The 13858-nt window shown below is 39.0% G+C and overlaps 1 protein-coding gene across 2 annotated transcripts in view; it reads right to left on the bottom strand.

Moving 5' to 3' along the window:
- Window positions 1-405: 405 nt before the first annotated feature.
- Window positions 406-13858, bottom strand: part of LOC128028690 (WD repeat-containing protein 62) — a 35258-nt gene continuing 21805 nt past the window's right edge. The window contains exons 25-32 of one of the 2 annotated variants that reach the window (XM_052615978.1): window positions 6435-6560; window positions 5422-5533; window positions 5178-5280; window positions 4365-4422; window positions 3592-3645; window positions 2644-3363; window positions 2158-2240; window positions 406-1339 (exon numbers count right to left, since the gene is read on the bottom strand). In XM_052615978.1, coding sequence (XP_052471938.1) covers window positions 1079-1339; window positions 2158-2240; window positions 2644-3363; window positions 3592-3645; window positions 4365-4422; window positions 5178-5280; window positions 5422-5533; window positions 6435-6560 — 1517 coding nt within the window. In that variant the 3' untranslated portion in view covers window positions 406-1078. The remainder of the gene's footprint in view (window positions 1340-2157; window positions 2241-2643; window positions 3364-3591; window positions 3646-4364; window positions 4423-5177; window positions 5281-5421; window positions 5534-6434; window positions 6561-13858) is intronic. The other variant, XM_052615979.1, reaches the window with a different exon arrangement.

Consider the following 13858-nt stretch of genomic DNA (forward strand, 5'->3'; position numbering starts at 1 on the left):
CAAAAGTCAAATAACGATATTTATATTTATTTCATAGATGTCCTGTGGCATATTTCTGATACGTAGAATTTAAATATGTAAAATGTTATTTAATGTTTTGAATGCAGCTCATGGGTGATACAGAGTGATGAGCCTCAAAGCGCCCTCTGTCGTTATATAAACAGAAATGGTATTTGCTAGAAACTTTTGTCACCCAATGCGGTGAAATATATGTCAGTCATAGTAAGTTTAGAAAATATTGGGTAACTATTTCTATTAGTGTCCATTACAAAAACGAACCAACTGTTTCTACCAAAATAACATGCGTGTAACCCTAAATTATTATGCAACCCTTCGGACAGATTACTCTGGATTTGTTTTAGCAAATGCACTTCTTTCAGAATCAATAAGGAATCACAAAAACAATCATATTTGAATGTTTAATATTAAAATAAAGTGTAAATCGCTGGTTAAAACATATTTACAAAGCCTTTGGAAAAACTATACATTTTATGTGGAAAAAAAAAGGATTGCACACCAACATGAGAAAACATAATCAGCACACCAGTGGGAAACAAATTGTGAGTCACAGCCTGATGCTTAGGGAAATGTTGACACATCATTATTCCGAAAAACACTCAAAATAACATGACAGTGGAACATCTCTTAGTTAGTCCGTGCGGTTGTGGTGGTGTGATATGGTGTAAAACTACACAAGCATCAAACATCAAGAACTTCAACAAAACCGAGTACATAATTCAACGGTCTGAATTCTGAGGATAACACTGTTTGAAAACTGTACATGAAATGCCATGGAAATAACCTTTTTTTGGGAGGGGGGGTCCTGAAGGTCACTAAAGGATAAAAAGGGTATGTGACTAAATGTGTGACCACGTAGTGCTAAAAAAAAAAAAAAAAAAGTATTAAAGACCTGCCAGACCTACAAGTTTTACAAAAAAAATAAAAATAATTCCAAATATGCATTTAAATCTTTATTTAAAAACATAAAACCAATGGAAGATATTAAAGTTTAAAGGTGTTTATTCATATACACCATTAGAAGTTCAATTTTGCCAATAAAATGATGGGAACCGGGCCGTTACTCCAGTGTGGCCTGTGCTCCTTTTTCAGTCATTCGCAGTAAGAGCATCTCCGAATATTTCTCCAGGAGGGCCACAGTCCTTTCGTCCCGGAGTTGACGGCCGGGGGATTCCTCCGGTACAGGACGGGTGCTTACGATCGAGGGGTGTGTCTCTTGTGGGCACAGGGACTTCAATTCCCTCTGTACCCCAACAAACACCTCCTGCAAAATACTCTTCATCTGTTCCTGCTGCTCCGACAGCTCCGGGATGGAGCACAACTACAGAGAGGGGGATAGAAGAAGTGTTTACCATTTAATGGATTTTTGTGGTTTTGTGGTATGGTTTAGCGGTAGGCAAAGGTAAGGCTACGTTTACACAACAACAATGTAGTCAAAAAACAGCTACATTTTTTCCTTGCATTTTTAAAAGGTTTCTCGTATACACAACAACATTTTCAAAATGATTAATGTTTACACATCAGCCAGGCCAGTAGTTGGCGCTGTCACCTTGTTAATAAACAGAAACCGTAGGGAAGTGACGATTATATGCAATATAAACGGAGGTCTTACGGGTTTGGAATGACATGAGCGTGAGTTAATGACATCTTTTTTTATATATTTTGGGTGAACTAACCCTTTAAGGGCAGCATTATTTGCAATTTAGCGCCATCTGCTGTCAGAGAGTGAATGTGCTTATATTCAGGGCGTCTCTAAAGTGTTCCTCATGTGCTTCTCATGCGTGCTTGTTTACATCAGAGCACACACATTTCAAGCAGCATACAGCAGTGTTGTGTATTTTGACCAGTTGATGGGAATCATATACAAAATGCATACTGCAAATTTTTTATAATTTGTAATATTTAATTATTTATGGCATTTAGAAGTGCCCTCGATAACAATATTGTGCATATTCATTACCGTGATATATGGCATTACCGAATACCGGCATGTGTGAAACTGCGCATGTCTACTGTGACTTATTACAAAAGATTCCCATACAGGGTGTTTACACGGAAACGATAACGGTGCCATTTTGAAAAATATGTGTTTACAGTCCCCAAAGTTAACCCTGACAGAGATAGAGATTGATAAATCACCTTGTTATAAAAGCCAGTTGCTTTATGGATGGTCTGCCAGAGTTCATTCACCACTTCCTTACACATCTGGACACTCAACGAGTCTGTTGAAAGAAACGATACAGAAATAAACATTGCCAATGGCGGTGCAAATAAATAAAATCCCAATATTACTCAGAATTTACCTTAGTCATATTCTGATAAGAAACATGTTATGTGAACAGATTAACCCAATTGGAAAAACCTAATTAAGCCAATACTCTGGTTAGTAGAAATATGAAGCAGATAGTGAACACCCTCAGGATATTCAAGATGTAGTTAAGTTTGAGTAAATATTCAGCAAATTTTCATTTTGGGGTGAACTATTCTTACTCTTAATTTTAAGCAATGTAAACATGTTTTGAAATCTGTGAACATCTATATGGTATTACTTATATCCCTGATGTGCTCATGGTCAACTAGTGTCTTGTTATCCAAACGTATTCTAGCATGGAGGATAAAAAGTACCTGTGTCCTCTCCAGCGCAGTCATTTTGTGAAGGATCTTCTCTGTCTAGAGTCATTGAGATCTGATCAGTGGCCTGTGTGTTTCCACATGACTCTGTAAACCGCAGCTCCTCAATCACAGAAGGACTGGTTTCTGACACTGTAGAGTTCCTGGCAAACATTTCAGACCCTGTCGAAGACCTGCCTGAAGTCTTCGAAACCAAGCTCTGCTCAATATTAACGATCTGCTTCCGACACTCTTTCCCCAGTGACCGCATCTCTGTGGGCGTCACCAAAGCCTGTCGACGTGGAGACTCTGGACGTTCAGCTTTCCCTAGACGGCTCTTGAGCGCCAACGGTGACAGACTGGCACGATTGGGGCCAATGAGGTCCAATCGAAGAGCTGCCCGGGCACTGTGGTTACCCAAGGCAGGATTAGAGAGAGCTGGTGTCGGTTGAGATGATCCAGAGGAGAGACCTGAAGAGGAAGGAGGAACAATGTTCTCTTTGCTTTGGTCCACAGTTAGGTCCAGAGACGAAGACAGGGCATTTAACTGCGTTTCTTCTGATGTCTCCACAGAGTTGCTCTGGGTTTTCTTTGCACGGGAGCTTGCAGTGGGACCCATGTAGCTTTGGCGGGAGCGTGTAACTAATGGGTCACACACACTGCTGGTAGATTTGGTGGCGAGAATGCCTGTAGTGTTATGATGAGCTTTGGACAGAATGCTCTTGTTTGTGATTTCTGAAAAGAGATGTTAGAAGTTTATTAAAAAAAGAAATTCCAGATGTCGTTTTTAAAGCTGGTGGTTTAACCCCAACTGCACAAGGCCAACCAAAAACCAAGATGTGTACAAACTAAAAGAGAGAGTAAAACAAGCACGAAAACACTAAGACACCCTTGTGAAACCATTCTGATTTGGTAATTCAATAAGCCCAGATATTAAAAACCACCCAACACACTCTCACAGACCTCCCAGAGCATGGCAAGATTTCCGAGCAGCCACTGAGGAGCGTTTCTTGGTAACTGGAGGACAAGAGTTCAGCATATATTGCATACAGCATATAAATTATAATTCAGCATTATATTTACAATTACGAAACAGTGCCAGATCTTCTGATATCTTTTAATTAGACAAAGTATTCAATTCTGAGAGCAAAATCAAGGGCAATAATTGCAGCTGTGCATTTTTTACATGGAGCAGGGCACCTCATGGGGCAGATATGTTGAGATCACATGACCAGTCAGATACTGTCAAGGCCCCGATATACTTAGAGAAATTAAGGAACAAACTGGTATGCCTCCATTTTGATCCAAATCAGTCCGTTGAAGTCAGATGCGAATAAAAATATGAACATATTGGAGGGCATTTTTTTCCTGTTTAATACTGTAAGCTGCTTGCTTTAAAACAATCATAAACACTATATAAATGTCAAGTGTCATAACTGGAGTGCCGAATTGCAGAGCTTGTGTGAACATAACCACATCGCTATGATCTGATGCTTTCTTAACCGCTGTTTTCTCACTGCTGTCGTTTTTGTTTCTTTTTGTTATTGAGAGGAAAAAGTGCAGCACATATTAACATCTGAACACTGCTTCCAGGGCTGTGGGTGTCATGAGAATGCTCGAAAGACAAAAAAAAACTAACTTTGCCGTTAGTATTTCGGGGCCTTTAACCTCCCTGTTATGGAACATTTTCACTCATGGAAGTAAAGTGCACTCTTTTAACAGGTAACAGGACATACCACTCTTCTCGTTCTCCTCAATGCTTCCACTGTTGTTTGAAAGAACCTTGGACTTGTCCTTAAAAGCAGAAGAAAAAGGTAAATATTAACCCAAGACAAAGTCTCTAGATAAACTTTAAGTCCCATCACCTCTGAAATCTTTTGTTTCTACTAAGATTACCTACAGTATCTTATCCTAACATGTTATATTTCTAGCTAACATTTCACCAAAACAACAACAACAACACTTCAGATTCAGAAGTTTTGTTGTTTTAAACCATTTTTGAAGCCAAATAAACTAAAAGTGTAATCCTAAACCAGGACAATTCACTTTTAGCAGATATACACACAAGACTTAGGGTTAGTTCACCCAAAAAATTGCAATGCTGTCATTTACTTAATTTATAAGTAAAAAAAAGTTTAAATTGAGGAACAGAAAACAGTGAGGTTTCATTACACAGCGTCATTTGTTTTTTTGTTTTTGTTTTTAAATAAACTTTTGTGGGTTTGGAAAGACATAAGGGCGAATAAACGATGACAGCCTTCCTTTTTGGGTGAACTATCGCGTTAAAGAATCAGAAAAAGAGATGTTAGAGAGGTTGCACATTACAGAAGGATGCCATCACTTTTAACAATATGGGAGAAGTGGTTAAATTCATGATCGTTTGCACCATTCTGCTCGTTCTTCTCAGAATAAATAAATAACACCAGAAGAAACACCACAGAATGGCGTGACCGTGTTCGTTCTGAATAATGATCGGTATGAACTACCACTGGGATCATCTTGTACATGTGTCATTCAGAGTACATTATTCATGAGACTAAGCATCCTACCATTGTGTCATTGAAGGTTGGACAGCTATCACTGGATTCATCCGGTATACTGGGCAGACAGGCTGCAGGCCGGCAAACAGCACTGCTACTAGTCCCAACAGTGCTGAAACAGCAGATACACGTCACCCACAGTACAGTATGTAGTTACACAGATACTTCCACTGTTTTATTTACAAAGGGAAGGACTATAAATGGAAAATTATATTTCTCTATTACACAGTTTGAACAAAAGATGTTTACTCACCGAAAGCGGCTCTGAAAGCGGGAGAGGAAGCGTGTGGAAATGCTCAGACGAGGATTGAGGAAGTTACTCTCTGTTGTCGGCTGGAGACTGCTCAAGTCCATGTTGAACTTTTCTACAAGGGTTTCCACAGCAAATAAAATTAGCAATACGATTTCACCATCGTCTTAAAAGGAGTAAAAAAAACACATTCCTAAAATTGTAGTTCTATGTATATCCAAGATTTCACACTGGTTCTTAATTCCAGTCTTGAAGACCCCCTGCTCTGAACATTTTGCATGTTTCCTTTAACACACCTGATTCAGAACATCAGCTCATTAGGAGAGAAATTGTTAGATAAGAGTCATTCAGAGCAGTAGGTCCCCATGTCTAGAATTGAGAACCACTGCTTTATCAGAACAGATTTGGAGAAATTTAGCATTACATCACTTACTCCCCAGTGGGTACTCTGTAGTGAATGAGTGCCATCAGAATGAGAGTCTAAACAGCTGATTCAAATGCACAAGTAATCCATACATCTCCAGTTAACCAAAAAGCAACAGTTTAAATGCCTAAACGATGGATTTCTTTCTACAAACATGCAGCTTTTCTGTTCAGAAGATGTTAAAAGATGGACAGGAGTGGTGTGGTTTACTTGTTGATTACTGTAATGTTTTTATCAGCTGTTCACCTATTCACTGCAGAAAATGCACACACTCGCGACTTTGTAAATGGTGACAGTGAAAAACTGGGCATCATACACTAAAGACTGAGAATCACACACACACACTATCAGACTTTTAAGTTGTTTTCAACGCAACAAACTTATGCAGAAATGTGCTTTGGTGCTAGGAAACAATCCAATGCGTTTTACAAAACTGGATCAAAATATCAAATGTGTTTGATATCCTCAGATTGGACAAAAGTATATAGTGTACTCCATGTATTATGTATAGAAAAAATGACATTTTTGAAGCCAGTAAAATGTTAATTTCCACTAACACAGTAAAAGAGCTAAAGTTGCAAATATCTCGTACCATTAGCAGCCACACCCAAAGTGTCAAAATGTTGGCGAAGCAATGTTCCAGATTCTTCTACATCCTCTTCTTCTTCAACTCCCGAGCTTCCTGTGGAGCTCACTTGACTGAGGGAGTCTGTGTCCTCTACAAAAGCAACAAAACCGATCAAGCCACATCAACAGGTGGACCTGCAACTCTTAAAAGGCCACTACTAGTGTCTTACTACCTTAGGTACTTTCATCCACTAAACACAGTTAGGCTAGTGACAAATGGTCAAAAAGTGCTTTAGTTTTCGAGATACCCCTACCGGAGGTAGAACTAAACCCAACAATGTTTTTCTTCATCTCTAAGGTCTCCCATATATGAAATGGATTCTTGGCTAAAAATATTTTACTGCTAAGATTGTTAAATTAACAGATATTGTTATACACCACAAAACCAATAAAGGACTAAAATATAGCCTGTCCGTATGGGAGTTAAGGCATATAAACTAATGCAGATCAATCACACAAGCTCTGAGAGCTTTGAAACTTGACATGTTTGTAGTCAGGAAGTTGATTTAACTACTAGAAAAGACTGGATGTGAATATCTTGATGTATGGAATAAAAAGAGACATGTAAACACATATCTAAAATAAGCGGACATGCACAAATTTAATATCTATGCAGAATGTTTTCATTTACTTTGTGCTTGCTTTGCCTGGCATTATCATAGAAACACATATGATGGCTTGTTGGTGGGGTGGGGTTGTGCTGAATCCAGCAATACCAAATATGTAAATATATGATAAAAGAGAAGTGTTCTGTCACTCAATGTATGATGTGTCCAAAATGAATGAAAATGGAACACTGACATAATTGAGTCCAAACCCATTCATTATCAGTGGTGAGAAGAATGTTGAGAAATTAAAATATAAGAGACATCAAAAAAAATTTAATATGGCACCTTGTACTATATGGAAACAAAGATTGAAATCGAAAGATAACACCTTACCATAGCACAAACAGGAGACCAGGAGTTTTAACTTAATGAACTTTTTAATAAAACTATAACTTAACTTCACACAATACAACTTAAATTATTAATATGTAAATATATAATAAAAGAGAAGTGTTCTGTCACTCAATGTATGAGGTGTCCAAAATGAAAGAACGCTGGACAAAATAGCCTCAAGTCCAAATCACATTATCAGTGGTGAGAAGAATGTTGACAAATTCATGGTTACTGCAAAGTAACTTACATTAGGTAAGTGCTGATCTATATTTATGATACATTTAATAATGATACATTTCATAAGGCACAGTATACTATACAATTCATATGAACCACAGATCCAATTGAATCAGGTTAACATTGGAATGGAACACCTTTATTAAAATATCGTCGCTGTCGGGCGGAAACCTTGCATGTCCAAATTTTGTCTATTTCATATTTTTTCACAATTCAATGCTATTGGTTAAACCCCACGTGGTAAACAATCTAAAGTGTTGAAAATAGATTGAGAGCAAATCTCTTAACTCCATTGGGCACTTCAACTGTCTGAGAATCCTCGTAACGCCACCTGTTCTTCACTCCGCGGCAGGAGCTTCCACAGCATTTTGTGTCCTCAGGATTTAAAGTCGCAACGATTGAGAAATTCTCATCGAGCAACACATAAAGCAAGCCTTAACTCTGATTTTATCTATTTTAAACTATGATATCAGTTATTGATGTATTTTAAATGTCTACTTATTACTAGGCAAGGCAAGGCAAGTTTATTTATATAGCACATTTCATACACAATGGTAATTCAAAGTGCTTTACATAAAATAAAGTAAAATAATCATGAAGAAAAATAATAAAAATAAAGACAAGCAATTTTAAAACTTTTAAAATTATGAAAAAAAAATACTTAACTAAAATGAATTTAAAAACAGTTAGAAAATGATTTTACATAAAAAAAGTGAAAATATAGTGCAATCAGTTCAGACATTGCACAGTGCTCATTTAATAAATGCACAGCTAAACAGATGAGTTTGGAGTCTAGATTTAAATGTGACTAGTGCTTTAGCACATCTGATCTCTTCTGGAAGCTGATTCCAACTGTAGGCAGCATAGTAACTAAAGGAGGACTCCCCTTGTTTTGTGTGAACCCTTGGTATTTCTAACTGACTTGATCCTAGTGATCTGAGTGCTCTGTTAGGTTTATATTCAGTGAACATATCTGCAATATAATTCGGTCCTAGGTCATTTAGTGACTTATATACGAGTAAAAGTACTTTAAAACCAATCCTAAATGTAACTGGCAGCCAGTGTAAGGACCTGAGGACTGGTGTGATATGCTCAGATTTTCTGGTTCTAGTCAGAATCCTGGAAGCAGTGTTCTGGATGAGCTGCAGCTGTCTAATGGTCTTTTTGGGAAGGCCGGTGAGGAGCCCATTACAATAGTCCACCCTGCTGGTGATAAAGCATGAACAAGTTTCTCCATGTCTTGGCTGGAAACAAAACCTCTAATTCTTGCAATATTTTTGAGATGATAGTATGCTGATTTAGCTCCTGCTTTGACATGACTACTGAAACTCAGACCGGTCTCCAGAATCACACCAAGATTCCTGACATGATTTTTAGTTGTTTGACCCCTAGAGTCAAGGTATGCATTCACCTTGAACACTTCATGTTTGTTTCCAAATGCAATGACTTCAGTTTTTTCCTTGTTTAGCTGAAGAAAGCTCTGGCACATCCAACTATTAATTTTATCAATGCATTGGCAGAGGGAGTCAATAGGTGGATCTTTTGTGACGTCATTGTTTATGTTTGTCGCATTGCATCATGGGAATCGTGTGGCAGGAAACACCGCTAGATACCTGTAATTTGATTGTTTTGCACGTTTGGAGGAGGATTTAGAGAAGAGGATGGTTCACTCTTGCTGTGTGGTCGATTGTACGGTTAGATGGGGGCCTGATAAAAAGTTTTTTCGAAATCCCTCCGAAAAGGATAGCGAAAAATGAAAGAAATGGTTGCGTGCAATTAGGCGATTGAACCTGGACGTTCCGAAGAAAGCCTGCAGCTTCTGAACGAGTTTGTGAGGAACATTTTGTTCATGGTAAGTCTTAGTGACTATGTATTTATAGAAGATTGAATAAAAATAAATAAAACTGAGTCAAATCAACCGAGTCATATGTTTTCGCTTTCTGATTCAGGTGTCCCAAACCGCAATCCACAGCACCCAGACTATGTTCCTCACATCATTCTGTAGCTGTGCTTTGCTGCAAGCCTCACTAGTACATGCAGCATTTGTAAGTCCTATCCTGACAGCTGCTTCTACTTTAAACATTAAAGCTGCTACACGAATGCATGTTTCTCCAAGACTGGATTTGAAAGAAGGAGAAATGTGTAAGCTGTGATATACAATTTTTCACCATTAGTACAGACGCCATTGAAAGTCTCACACTGAAAACAATTGAATTGGTACAACAGTCACTACATTTTCAGTAAGTAAATAAGGAAATAAGAACACTGATCAATGAAGACTTACCCGGATTTGCAGTCGCAGTGAGCACTGATTATTTCGCCGTTCTCTTTGGCGTTCACCCACGGGAGATGCGAATCATGCTGTGACTCTGCTTGGCCAGGTCTAACCTCTGCTTTTAGCACAATCACTGCTTTCTGCTTGGCAGAAAAGACTGGCCCAACTTTTCGAGAAACAAAACAATCATAGGCCTTCAGACTTTTGAAAGCCTTTAATCTTTCATGAGTGAAGGGTCCAGGGGTTTCTATTAAATAAGAATAAATGTCTCCCCAGCAGATTCGTGGCCAAGACACGGGCGAGTCGGACCAACGTTTTTGTCATCCCAGATATCATATGGGCTTTGAATAGCTTCGATTTTGTCACCAATACAAATTTTGAGCTTCTCTCCAAACCTCCTCCGGTCTTCAGATGTTAAAGTGCTTATATATTGAGGATTTTGCCCGCTAAAGGCCCGTTCACACCAAGCACGATAACTATAAAGATATAGTTCTAAAAATCGTTCTCAATATTAAACAATAGCAGAGTCCACACCATAACTATAACGATAAAGAAACGATATCGTTGGAATCACTTTCAGAACGATTTTTCCCCCTGATGAACGATAAAACATTGCCAACCAATCAGAATCAATCCTGCTGTAATGAGCTGGAGAATTTAAAGCAGCAGACGTGCCGCGTCTGCTTAAAATACACAGACAATATTGTTCGCTGGTGTGGACGCTAATATCGTTATCTTTATAGTTATCTTTATAGTTATCGTGCTTGGTGTGAACGGGCCTTAACTCACTTGAAAGTGCTCGTTGCGTCTTTACAGCCCGCCATACTGTTTGTTTTGTTGCCACACAACCACTTGCGTATGCGTACAAAGATGTCATCAAAGATCCTCCTATTGGGCTGTAGTAATTTGGAGATATGGCTAGGTAAATCTGGGTATCATCAGCATAGCTGTGATAGGCAATTTGGTTCTTTCTCATTATTTGACTTAGTGGAAGCATATACAGGCTAAACAAGAGCGGTGCAAGAATTGACCCTTGTGGCACTCCACATGTCATGGACGTCCACTTAGACTTATGCTCTAATAGACTCACATAATAGCCTCTCCCTTCTAAGTATGACCTGAACCATTTGAGTACCATCCCAGAAAGCCCAACCCAGTTTTCCAGTATCTGTAGAAGTATGTTATGATCGATAGTACTAGGGTTATTATTACTAGGCTTATTATACATGTGCATTGAAGTTTTAAAATGTATCTAATTTCTAATTCTACTTGTATTGAATTAAATGTTTTGGATACCAGCATTAAATTACTGTTTTTATTATTATTTTACTGACTCAAAGTTGGCACTGTGCATGTAAAATGCCCCAAGTAGGCTAACAGGTTTTATTTATGGGAGAAAAAAGGTCTGTCTACTGGCGCCAAGTAAGCCTATCTTTGCATAACTCTTTTTCATTTCTTACAATAACGAATGAAAATCGTTAGGTTAGATACATTTGAGTAGGCTTGTTTTGTTAAATATCCATAGCTGTTATGCTTCGGTAATGCTCCACACAGCTCACGCTGAAAAGCGACGCAGTGCCTTACTCGGAGACTGGCCCATTCTCTCTTGCATGGTTGCTTCGCTAGCATCATCGGATGCCTATCAGAATCCGGGAGTTAAGACCGCAGTTTGAGCCAGTGGCTTGAATTGATATGGCTCAGGCCCTGGCCCTGTGTCCTCAGACACCTCGACATCCTCCACTAAAGGTGACGGTGGGGGAGAAAAGTCCTCTACTTCAAATGAACGCTCTGTTGCAAAACTACTTGCGTCTCTAGAGTCACTCTCCATTTTAGCGACTCTAACAGCAGCTGTCAATTAAACTGTCACTGAGGGACTCAGGTTCACGCCCCACCGGCTCAGCCCTGCCCTTGGTTTGTCGCCTCTATCTCCGCTGTGCCCTGCCCACTTTTCAGCATTTTTCAAATATTGCCAGTGGGTGGAGTCAGGCTCTGACCAGGGGTTTAGTTACCCCTTAAAGCCTTATCTTTTGTCAAAAGGCTTGACACGACCGCAGACTTTGATGAACACTGCTGACAGCAGCGACGTCTGTGTCTGTATCATTCTTATCAATGAGTGCATAACCTCGTATCTCCCCGCTCCCAAGTCATAAAAATCTCGTATCTCAGATTAAACATGATTTTGTCCCACCCTCTTTGTTTTTTGATGATGGAAGCATAAAGAAGACAACAGCAGCTGCCAAGTGTAAAAGAACCATCAGCATATATCATTGATGGCATGGATCTTCTTCAAAGTCTCAATGATTCAGCCTTTCAAACGTACAATGACCTGGGTGAGTGTGTCTGGAAAAAGATTGCAACAGGAAGGTAACAGCTGTGTCGTTATAGTTTTTGATAGATATGACCACCAACACTCAATCAAAGATCTTGAAAGACAAAGAAGAGGCACCAAGATGGGCATCCTAGCACCAACCTGGATGAGCTGAGGTGTCAGCAGCAAATCTACCCCCAACAGAAGATGGCTTCCAGCAGCATGTGCTGAGAGCCGTGTACCAAACAGCAGTGTGGCATCACAGCCACCTGGCCAAACCTCTTCTCTGGAACCCAGTTGGTAGAGGATGGAGGCTCAGAGAAGGTGGCTGCATTTAATCTGTGATGTTCCAGAAGGCACCAGCACCTAAAGGAGTTAGAGACCTCACCCACCTCTACTGTAAAGATGGAAACTGCACCGATGCCACCAAATGCCAGTGTCTTTCTGTGGGCTTGACCTGCACAGGGTTTTGCTCTTGCCCTGACTGTCCAAATATGACCCACTTTGTCACTGATGACAATGTGGATGAGTGGTGTGTTGCAGTTGTAACATCATGGGGGGTTGACCCCAAAATGTTTCAAGAAGGTCTGGCTGTAGGCTTGTACTTGCACTCTCAGACTTGCACACTCAGACATTTGCACTTCCGCTAGTGACATCACTTGCAGTGTTTATTTTTTATTTTGTTTATTTTTTTTATTACTTTTCGTTTGAATTTCCCAACATTTTATAAAGCCAGGTTGTGAAAACAAGAAAAAATAAACTAAATTACAATGTCACTTGCAATTGCTACTTGAACTCTTCGCTACCTGTGACATCACTTGCAATCAACACAAATTGTGCATGTTGCCAATGGAGACAAGACGCTGTGGTGGTGATTAAATTATTAAAACTAATTTAGTACTATAACGTACAGGGTCCGCAAGAAAAAGACAAGATCGGCAAATCCATGGCCAGAACACCAGAATATGAACATTTGCACAAAGTCTCTAGCTAAGCATAGAAAAAAAAACACTTAACATGGCTTAATATATTAAGATGCTATTAAAATGTCAAATTAAATGTACAGTTCATTAATATAAGTAATATGTATATAGTATTTTCCTCACATACCGCAAAATGTGGCATAATGGACATAGATGAGAAAGGCCAAACTCATGCTTCTCTACTTTATTAAAATACATAACTAATATGTACAGGCAAGCAGGTGAGCCCAGAATAAACGCAACACGCAAAGTTTCACATTAAGCATTTTTCCATATAGAATAAACTGTCTACAACTTGTTTATATCACTGTCTTTGTCCATTAACCTACATTATGTGTTTTATTTATATTAATGATTTTCTATAGGAGGAAAACGTTTAATGTACAATTTAACGCACTGCGTTCTGTACTCGTCTGCTTGCCTGTACGGAGTTGATCCTTTTAAAATCACTTAATGCATAATGCACGTTCATATTTGCTGGTCTGTATATACTTAGAGTCAACAACAAGACATATAGGCTAGCCTAGGCCTACTAAATTGTCTTTATCATCTTAGTCTGTTATTAGGCCACATTAAGCGTTATGTTGTATGGGAGGACAAAGTTTGCACATTGTGTTCATAGCCATCTGCTTGACTTGCAGTACA

This window comes from Carassius gibelio, chromosome A15 (assembly GCF_023724105.1).
Source record: "Carassius gibelio isolate Cgi1373 ecotype wild population from Czech Republic chromosome A15, carGib1.2-hapl.c, whole genome shotgun sequence".
Lineage (NCBI taxonomy): Eukaryota > Metazoa > Chordata > Actinopteri > Cypriniformes > Cyprinidae > Carassius > Carassius gibelio.